Source organism: Halyomorpha halys, unplaced genomic scaffold, assembly GCF_000696795.3.
Source record: "Halyomorpha halys isolate HHAL.00 unplaced genomic scaffold, Hhal_1.1 Scaffold100.1, whole genome shotgun sequence".
NCBI lineage: Eukaryota > Metazoa > Arthropoda > Insecta > Hemiptera > Pentatomidae > Halyomorpha > Halyomorpha halys.
The window spans coordinates 549,168-559,772 of record NW_027112088.1 but is presented as its reverse complement, the minus strand read 5'-3'; the positions used below and the strand labels follow the sequence as shown (position 1 = coordinate 559,772).

The 10,605-nt window shown below is 30.0% G+C and overlaps 1 protein-coding gene across 1 annotated transcript in view; it reads right to left on the bottom strand.

The window, feature by feature from the left end:
* The window catches only part of LOC106677489 (nucleolar pre-ribosomal-associated protein 1), a 19,486-nt gene extending 10,443 nt beyond the window's left edge, over positions 1–9,043 (bottom strand). Inside the window, exons 1-14 of the mRNA XM_014415464.3 lie at positions 8,755–9,043; positions 7,176–7,341; positions 6,930–7,072; positions 6,657–6,854; positions 6,357–6,580; positions 6,103–6,261; positions 5,654–5,812; positions 4,442–4,708; positions 3,751–3,887; positions 3,544–3,676; positions 2,890–3,196; positions 2,633–2,793; positions 1,952–2,137; positions 659–957 (exon numbers count right to left, since the gene is read on the bottom strand). Of these exons, the coding sequence (XP_014270950.1) occupies positions 659–957; positions 1,952–2,137; positions 2,633–2,793; positions 2,890–3,196; positions 3,544–3,676; positions 3,751–3,887; positions 4,442–4,708; positions 5,654–5,812; positions 6,103–6,261; positions 6,357–6,580; positions 6,657–6,854; positions 6,930–7,072; positions 7,176–7,341; positions 8,755–8,887 (2,672 nt within the window). The 5' untranslated portion in view covers positions 8,888–9,043. The remainder of the gene's footprint in view (positions 1–658; positions 958–1,951; positions 2,138–2,632; positions 2,794–2,889; positions 3,197–3,543; positions 3,677–3,750; positions 3,888–4,441; positions 4,709–5,653; positions 5,813–6,102; positions 6,262–6,356; positions 6,581–6,656; positions 6,855–6,929; positions 7,073–7,175; positions 7,342–8,754) is intronic.
* Positions 9,044–10,605: the final 1,562 nt, after the last annotated feature.

Here is a 10,605-nt window from a genome sequence, read left to right as displayed (position 1 = left end):
TATATATGCAGTTGAACTTCTTTTAATCCACTGATTGAAAAAGTGTCGGTCCATTGTGACACTTAACAATGGACCAACACTTCTCAACTGGCAATTTTCATGCATTGCTCTGGTGCTTCCCAGATAATATATAAGGATGTATATAATATTGTTGGCAATGGTACTGTCTTAGAATTTCCTGATATTCCTTCCTTATACTGTATTTGGAATGCACCATCACAGTAGATGATGGAGAGGGATCATGGTCCACATTAGAAGATCATTGGACAAGAGGTAAGAGGACAGCTATAGAGAGGATGTGGCATTCATTGCTAGATGTTTTCAACCCTCAGGGTCCTAACGTTCTAGTCAAAACTACCATAGAGAACTCTAAGGCACTGGTATAAAGCTAGCATAGTTAGTTAGCATAGTAGTTAGTCATTTGTTCGTGGGAGCCCAAAGGGTACCCACTTTATAGAGGCTTGGTGTGCCCAAGGAGAGTCTACCGAACTCAGAATTGATCCAGAGGTAATAGAACAGAATAAATAATTATCTGTTAGAGCTGGATTTGAACCCAGGTTTAGGGGATAGGAGCACCTTACTCACTGAGCTACAATATAATTTCAACAATCATTATTAATAGATGTAATAAAAGGAATACCAACAGTTAAAATTGTACCTATGAGAAAAAGGTGCAATGGTTTTTGGACTTAAATTGCAGTGTTCAGATATCATTATCACCAGATTGGTCAGATCAGAGTCACCAACGTCCATCATGGGATGGAAGTTAGCGAGCAATGTAGGATGGTTCATGGGTACTTGAAGACAAGTGTCAGTTAGACAGAAGCGCACCAGAGAAGATATTTGTTCTAATCTCGCAGGCGTTGCTTGCCCCAGTCTTGATAATTCACAGGCCATGAAGATGCATTTTTCTAATAATAGCTCTCTGCCCTTTAGGTCATTCAGAATATCTTTGGCCTGAAATCAATAAACAAATAATATATTTGATTAAGGAAGGGAGATCAGTGATATGAAAAGTTTATTAAACAAAGAAAAATTTAATAAAATTCCATTTAGATTTCACAAAAAAACAACAAAAAAAACAACTTTAGAATTGAATTATATAGATTAAATTAAAATTCGAGTCAATCAACACTTTGTCAAATATATATATATATATTTTTTTTTTGTTTTATTTTTACTATGTTTAAATTTATTTTATGATGTTAAGGTCATTTTAAAATATTGAAATACAAACTGTATCTGACTACAACCTTTTATTATTTTGTCAATAATTTATGTAATGACAAACAGATTACAAGTTAATAGTTTAGTTTTATTACTAATTTATTCCAGAAATATATGAATATAGGTCAAAACATCATTTATTTAAATAAGGAAATACATTTCTTATACAAACAAAAACAACTTAAAATCTAAATGATAAAATTAAAAAAAAAATCTGTACCACAACCCATGAAGGGTAAGGAGTGCAGTACTTTCTATGGAAACACAGTTACTAGAACAACGGTTGTGCAAGGTGATTTGGTCAGAATGATGCTCGATCTCCACATTTTTACCCAATTAAGGGTAAAGATAAAATATAAACATTAAATTCTACAATATAAATTTTTTTATAAATGTCATGAAAAAACTCAGCGGTTGGTATTTTAATTGAAGTTCACAGCATATTGAGATCACTTCTTTATGCTGATTCTTCATAGTTAGTTTCAACTTCACAACTGCACTTGAATTAGCTTTAAATAATTTTGTTTAAACGTTATTTCATTCACTGGATCATGATCACAAATAAAACAGTTCACTGTTCATATCTATTGTATAAATTATCATATTTGACATTTAGTCACATTTAATTGTCCATTTCCAATATTTCTGATTTGTTCATGGTAACAGCTTATGATTTAAAACGTTATTTAACACGAGAAGTAAAATATCACTACAATATACTTACAGCATCATAGTCAAACTTCTTTCCATCTAAAACACTTCTGGAGGCATTATAGTAGACTGATTTGTTAAATGGTGGAATATTAATTGATGTTGGTGCATTTAACCAAGACTCAGTATAGTGAATGATTTTTTCTACAGTCGGACTTTTGTATTTCTTTAACAATATAATATATGGTTGAATGGAAACCTAAAACATAGTTGAGTTGGATTAAGTGGTTCACTTATCTCACTAGTTAAATCAATGCACATAAAATTAATTCTTTAATAAATCATTTGTAATAATTAAATTTATTATTTTATATTTAAACTGAAATTCCTTCCTGAAAGCATAGGATTTTCTTTTCATCTCAATCTTATCCCTGATTATTTTATTATTAATAAAATAAAATAAAGAGTCTTTTCCATCCTCTGATTCTGGCCCTATGGTTTCATGATAACAATCTATATCAGAAAAGAGAAAAAATATAACATTCTAAAAGTTTTATATATCAATTGCTTACTATCCTAGGACCTGTAAACCCTTTCCTTTTTTTTTTTTATTTTTATATTTGATAAAAAAACTATGGTTTGTGCAAAAGGTTTGCTTGGCTCAGCTAGTTATATTTGAAGGACTTCATAATAAAATAAATATATTTTTCTAATGATAAGAACTAATCTTGATCAAGGAAAAAAATTAATTTACCTGACGATGAAGATAGTGAGCAATAAATGCTATCAGAAAATCATTACTTTCGACAGGAACATTATCACAGAGGCAATGAAGAAGAGAGGGTAAAAGAGGACTCAAATTAAACATAGAATCCACCGAATTATCCAAAGACGATACATCATCATTCACAGACACTACATTTTCAAATAAAAACAATAATTTAATATTAAATAAAGATACTTCAAAAACATATATATATATTTTATTCAATTAGGAAAAAAAAGTCATACATTTCAAAAAATCATCCAGATTTAATCCAGGTAATGCATCAACTTCTGAATACTCTTGAACCTCTAATAAAGTCCTATAAACAGTATTCATGTTTTCTAAAGCCCACTTCAAGCTCTCAGCAATAGTTGAACCAATGCTGCAATGGAAATATTTTTCCATACAATAGATCCACAACGATAGCTCTTTTTCATTTCTAATGAAGATACCAGACTTATACAAAAATTCTTTTAAAATTTCAAGACCAAGCCTTATATCAGACTCCTCTTTACCCATAGTTGTATATTTGAAGCGGTCCAAACATTGTTCCTGAAAGTATAAAATTAATCAAGATAACTAGTATCATATCACTTTAAAATAACAGTATAAGTAATAAATACTATCAGTCACGTAAGTCTCTTGGAAAGGGCAACTGATGACATAAACAAAAATATTTTTTTTCTTTACCTTAAGTCAAGAAATGACCGTATTGTGATCAATCTAAAGATAGTAATATACCTATGTACATTATCTACACACTAACTTGATGACAATACAGTACATACTAACTTAATGAAAATACATTATAAGTAAATGTTGTTATTAATATAATACCGCAACCATACAATAGCTAGTATAAATCAAGAATCATTCCATTAAAAAATAATTATTATAACCTGATAAGTATCTTGTGGATTAACAATGATTTCCAGCCTGATCATACTCAGTAAAAGTGAGATATTACATGATTCAGATGATTCAGAACCAGTGATACATTCTTTAACCCAGTTAGAAATTGTATCATCATATCTGGAAAAAACAAAACACAAACCTATTTAATATTTAGGAAAATTAGAATGTATCATAAATTACTTTTTCTTTACCGAATAATATCGACCACTTCTGGACAAATGTCTTCATATAGAGTAAGCAATTTAATCAACTCTTTCACCACATCATATTCCATATTACTATATGAGAGTTTCAGACAATGAAAAATATCATGGCTTTTGGGTAAATTCTGAAAAATATAATAAGTAAATAGTTTTTAACTTCAAGACATAAAATGAAAGGGCGTATTTGCCTGAATATAGGTTGTTTTTTTTTCTTATGAAACCGTCTCCAATAAAATGAGTGACTACATTTGGGGTTGACTTATCAAAGGATTCAATCTAGGAAATTTGAGTTCAGCTAAACTCAGGGCTTTTAAGTGACATCATAGTTTATTTTCATTTCTACTTCCATGTCATGAACATGGAATTTCATGAGTAAACATGAACAATGAGTGAAAATAGTTTACTAGTTACCACAAATTTTGGAAAAGAAAATGCAATAAAAAATTTTGGGAAGACACTCAAGGAAAATTGTGGTTATATAAAATCAATACAGAAGAGTAGTGGACGTAAATGGGCTGACAAGAAACATTGATTTAATCTTCTAAATTTAAATCCACATAATATAGTTATTTCAATTACTATCAAATGATGTTTAAATAGAAAATATTCAACATGAAAAACAATAATAAATGAAATAATTTATAATTTCACAAAATTCAAATAGTAGAAAATGACTTACATTAATTAAGTAAGCAGCAATATTAGCTTGAACTGAAGAATAATCCTTTAATTCCTCCGAGAAGGTGACAGATACATCTTTGTACCTGTTCAAAATGATTAGCAACAACTTTAAAACTGTAAGCTTTTCTTGCGAATTTTTAGCGTTCAGCAACAGTCCATTAGAGATTGCTTCTAAAATTTGATGAGGAACTATCAAGTCTTGCACTATGGTTAAATAACTTTTAGGATCTACATTCCTTAAATCAAAATTTACATCAACAGCAACCTGAAATAAATTAAGAAAAAGTTTGTATAATGAAACTTTAAATAATTAATTAAAATACAAGTTAGTAAATGGGTGGGGGTCAAAAAAGCTATACAAAATAACAGAAAATGGTACTTCTACTTGCAAACCAAGTCTTGATTTGCTTTGAGATCACTTTCCTTCATGGAGCTACACCTTGCTTTTTGGTCATCGGATGTAAGATTTGTATGCTAAACCACTTGTGCCTTTTTGCTTCAACCTTTTATAAACACTTAGCATGCCTAATTTTTAAGCTTGACTTATTTTGGTTCATCATTTTTAATAATACATCTTTGTAATAGACCAAGAAAACTAATTTGATGATGATCCTAATGCGGATTAGGCATTTGATTTTCAAGCTAACAGCCCTGAAGAAGGCTAAAAACTCTAGCCGAAACGTTGGCACAATTAAATAGATTACACCAACTTATTTGTGTTTCACTTTGACCGCACCCTCAAACATCTCCTCATATTTTTAAATGTATTTGGGTCAGTTCCCATGGAAATCTGTTCATTTTTGTATTAGTTTTTTGAATAAAACTAAGAAGTCCATGGATAGAGTAAACCAAATATTTTATTTGTTATTTACTGATATAATGAATCATTAATTCAAATAATAAACCAATATATAGTTATTTTTACTCATTACACTGTGGTTTTGCATAATTAACTGCACATACTGCAGTACTATGGATAAAAATGAGTGATCCAGTCCTCAGAATCTATACCAACACTGGGAAATATATAGAGTGATAAGTTCTAATCATTCCATCTCTGTTTATTGAGGATATTAGATAAAATATTTTAACCTTTTTAACTTTTTATAGTGTTCACCTGCTCTATTCTATCATCCTTGGATGAATAAATATATTCAAATAAATGCATTTTATCTTAATCAAACTAAATATAGAAAATAAAATAACTTACCTCTATAATCAGATCTAACACTTGAAGCCAGTTAGGTAAGATGACTTTCAAGCGAGGTTGAAATGATGTTAAAACAGGTTTTAATAGGTCTGGGCAAACACGAATAATCTGATGTAAAAGATCTCTTTTTAAATTATCCTCCCAAGGTTGTGAGAATTTCTATAAAACCAAAAATAAAAAAAAAATTAATCATTGAACTAACATCTATAATACCTAAAATTATAAAAAGAAAACAAAGAAATTTCAGAAAATATATGTTATATAAAATTATCACTAATTTAATAATCAATAATTATCACTAAATTATTTCAATGACTAATGTTTTTTTATTAAAATAATATAAATTTCAGACCAAAACTATTTTAATAACTATTGAAATAAAACAAATAGGAATGATATTAATACTTATACTAATACTGAAACAATATATTTAAAAAATTACAAGATACCTGTAAAAAGTTACTAATAGTATAATTTCGCTGGATATTAGATGTTCCGTAAGTTGGATCATGAAAAGCAATCCCATATTTTACTGAAGTAGTAATTTTGAGAAGTAATCCATGAATTAATGTCCGTATTTCTATTTTATCATCATCACTAATTTGTCCCTGAAACAACAGAAAAATATAAAGGGTATCATAGTGGCCATAGCTTGTAAACTAAAAACACAGGCTTTAAAAAATCAAAGAGAAAAAAAACTTACATTAAAAACAGTCATTTTGTTTGATTTCTTATCGTACCATGATTTCGGATTCCAGTTGTATAATTCAGATAAATGAATTAGAGACATTGTATTAAATACATACAATTTACTTGTTTTAGATAAATCTTTGTTGTCGATTATTCTTCCCTCCAAAGTCGTTACGACTAACTTCACGTTAAAAGGTGAGTCATACTGAAGACCAGGAAAAATTGAAGGAATCCACACTAAAAGCAATACAAATATATGTATTTTTCTCAGCAATTGGAGTTAAATCAAGTAAATCAAATTACAAAAAAATACCCTTCTTTCCTAATAATTTTTCAATTACTTTAGGACTTTGTTCGATGACAAAAGCTAAAAGAAAGTGAATAAAAGCAACCCTTAAACTTTTCTCGTCAAGTGGATCAAAATGTTCAACAAGAGCCTCAACATCTTCCTTAGTTAATGTAAGGGACAAAAGAATCAGAGAAGCCAAGCTGGTGCTCACAGTAGCTAGAACTACATTTCAAAAAATTAACAATTTGTACAGAAACGTAACCATGTATTTTCAAATATAGTATAATATTTACTTACCAGCCAAGAGGCGTAATATAATTTTCTTGTTTTTTACTGATGTTTTTGAAGTCAATAATGACTGGAATTCTCCAATATAGTTGGCAATCAACTGTTTACAATCATCTTTCAATTGATCTTGGTCTGGAAACTCAGTAATAGACCTGAAATTCAAAATCATAAGAAATTAATTGAACAATTATTAAATATAAGTTAGGTACATTTTTTCTAATTTTTTTTTTTTTACTTTTGTATAGTAAAACATACTTGATTATTATTAGCTGAAGTGCTTCAAATATTACACAAGTCTGATCTCTTTTTTTAAGATCCATGTTGGTAAGCAGCTGACAAATTTCTGATACTGAGCCACCAGCATTGATATAATTTGTAATTTTATTCTCATCTTTATTTTTTAGAAAATATCCTTTAACCACTGAAAAATATAAATGATAGTATCATATACAAAAATGGTAACTTAAGAACAATAAAATATATTCGGCAATAAATGTGAAGCAATCTGTATAACACTAGTGATGTCATCTACCTTATAAATGCCATGACCACATCGGCCTATAGTGCTCAGGAGTTTTGATTAGTTTGATAGTTTACTTTCCCTGGTTTGGTTGGGTTGGTTAGTTGGTCATTTGAGTGTTAGTTGAATAATTTTAACAAGCAAATACACAATGTAAATGCCTCAAAATGTTGTTTTAATGAACCTAATTTTCAAACATTTTCTTGAGGAGATGCCCCTTTGTCCCAAGTTGGGTGTGGGGATGATCAGAACATAGTTCGATTCCCAGCTAAGTGGTCCACATAGCTTAAGGGATGGCAACCATTATTCTAAGACCACACACAGTATAGTTAGCCTCGGTTTTCCTCTTACAAATATTACCAATCTTCAAAAGTTTCATAAATTCCTCGATAAACATCACTTAAAACCCAGACGGATCATTTTCCTAAAATGGTAGAATTTTGAGAACATCTAGCCAAAGATTTTTTGATTTTTTTCTACATTTGTATTCCCATCTTTTTATTTTTTAACCATTAGGTATATCTGACAACATTCCTTACTAAGGCAAAAAAATAATTTTAATTGATTTACAACATGAGTTATTAAACAGTAGCAGACTGACTCAGTTGAAAAAAATATCAAGTAGTCAAAAAATTATTAAAAATTGTAGTAGTGAGAAAACACCACTGCCAACCTTAGACATTACAGGATGAGTTCCCACTATCCAAAAAAAAGTACTGAACACAACATAGTTTTAGTACAACACTTATATCTGAATTTTATTTCCTTCATTATGTCTGTAATTGAAGTTCCAGTAACCTATTATTCCCACAGTCCTTTGGTATTTTTAAAATTAAAATTTACAGAAGACTTAGAAATCAAACAGAATATTAATTTTATTATGTTAGAATTACAAATAAAAGAGTTGACACTTTTTCAGCAACATATTTACTAACAAGGAACTCTTGTACATTATACTTAAACTTGAACAAAACTTTAGGCTTCGGTGAACCATAATTGATAGTCAGAAATCCTAAGGATTAAAAGTGTAACTTGTATTGTATGAAATCACACTACACATGACAAGAACATCCCATACATAAATATTACATAAACAAATTCATGTCTTATTCAGTAACATCTATATTCATTAATCAAAAGTTTCAAACTCCCTTCTAATAGATAAAATAAAAATCAGAGTGAAGGCAATGGCCAGGAATCTATTATCCTACTCGTACAAACAAACAGATGAATTAGAACAATATAATGAAGCCAAACAACTAAATTAATGACTAGTTACAAATAAATAAAGAAATGTTTGTGCTTAGCTCTTACAATCTATAACTTCAGGATTCCCTAAATTTTTTCTAAGTTCATCTGCTGAAAGTTGGATAGATGAAAAAGAACCACCGTCCTTCTTCTCTATTTCAGTTGTCAAATCTTCTTTTCTTTTCTTAGGATTATCCATTATAACAACCTAAATACACTATAAAATTAAGGTTATCTTTGGGAATATGAAAATCTCTTTCACAAAAACGTTTAAAAAACAAATTAAGATGATTACTGGAAATACTTTTAAAAATTAATTCTTTAAATACAAATAACGTGGTTTTTGAACAAGGGAGGTAATACCGCATAAGATTTATATCGATATATTTATAAGAGATGTTTTAGAAACCTAGAGTAAAATAAACATTTTGTTAGTACCTCGAATGTATAATAGATAGTTTAATAGTTAATTTATAAATATATAAAGTGAATTAATTGATTCATTAATTAATTAGGTGGAAAAATCGATGATTATTATTAAATGAATTAATTGAACTATTGAAAAGCAAAGATATTTAACCGAAATATTTAAATATACATTCTGCTGACCTTAAGGAATTAGTAGGTACAGCAAAGACAACATCTCGTAAATAAGCAACAAAAACTTTATCCAAAATATGAGCAATCTTACTCAATTGTCAAAATAAAATGTCTGGTATCGACGTTATCCGATTTCGTAACAGTTAAGAATAGCATTGTATTAATATATGAGCAAACGAAAACGAAGCGTTTCATGTTTACTGACTGTTTACTAATGCTCGCTGTTCGGCCATTCAAGCTTAATCCTCACAATATAAAATTACATTATGAGCAAACCGATAGAGTAATTGAATAAAATTTGCTGGGATTGGACCATCTCTCTTTCTTTCCAAACAAATGTGGTGATCTTGCAGTAGATAATGACATGCGAGACTACGAAACGCCTCCCGCATAAAGAAACTAGGTATCTATAGGCCAACAGAGAGCATGATCCTCCCATTTGTTTTGTACTTAGTTTTTTAGGCAGGTTCTTATTATTAGTGCCTGAACATATTTCTATGATACCCCAGACAGGAAAAAGTGTGATAGGATTATTTGGTTGTCTCACACTGAACGATTTGAAGCCGCTATCTACCAAACATGCCAACGCAAATTTATGCTTACATTGAAGGATGATGTGCCTGTCACTTAACCTTGTGAATAAACGTTTGCAGCGACAGGTGCGTCGAAACAAAATATAAGGTTGGTAGAAGACGCTACAATGGCATTAAAATTCACTAAATAACATACTCTACCCATTGTCGGCTCATTCGGAATATCTGATTGTTGTCAAGCTACTTTTTGAACAGCTATGACCTACACATTGGAATCAATATACAAATGGAGGGAATCTGGTGAACTATCTAGAGGGTATTACTTTTTTCTCGCAATGAATTGCCTATTGAGATTAGTAGCAGATTAAGGGATACATACGTAACCGTCTCCCTTTGATCATGTCGTGGTGTTATCAAGGCAACAAATCTGCTCCCAAGTAGAATTTTGTCCCTTTTCAAATGTGTGGTATTCAAATTATTCAAATAAACGAAGGAATATGGTGCGGGTGCGGCCATAATAACTCAAATAATAAATGAATTGTTTATTGTGAGCTAACGTTTCGCTCTACTTAGCAGGGCTTCAACACTTGGCATTCCATATACGGCCGCTGGCCATGTAATTAACAATGATTCAATGGTGCTAATAAGAATGAATTATGCACGGTTATGAGATTTTGAGCTTGAGAGCTTGCCATAGTTTGTTAAGCGGATATTAAAACTGAAATGTTTTTGACAACAAAAAATTAATATTTCTGTGGAACGATTGAAGCGCGGTACAGAGAAT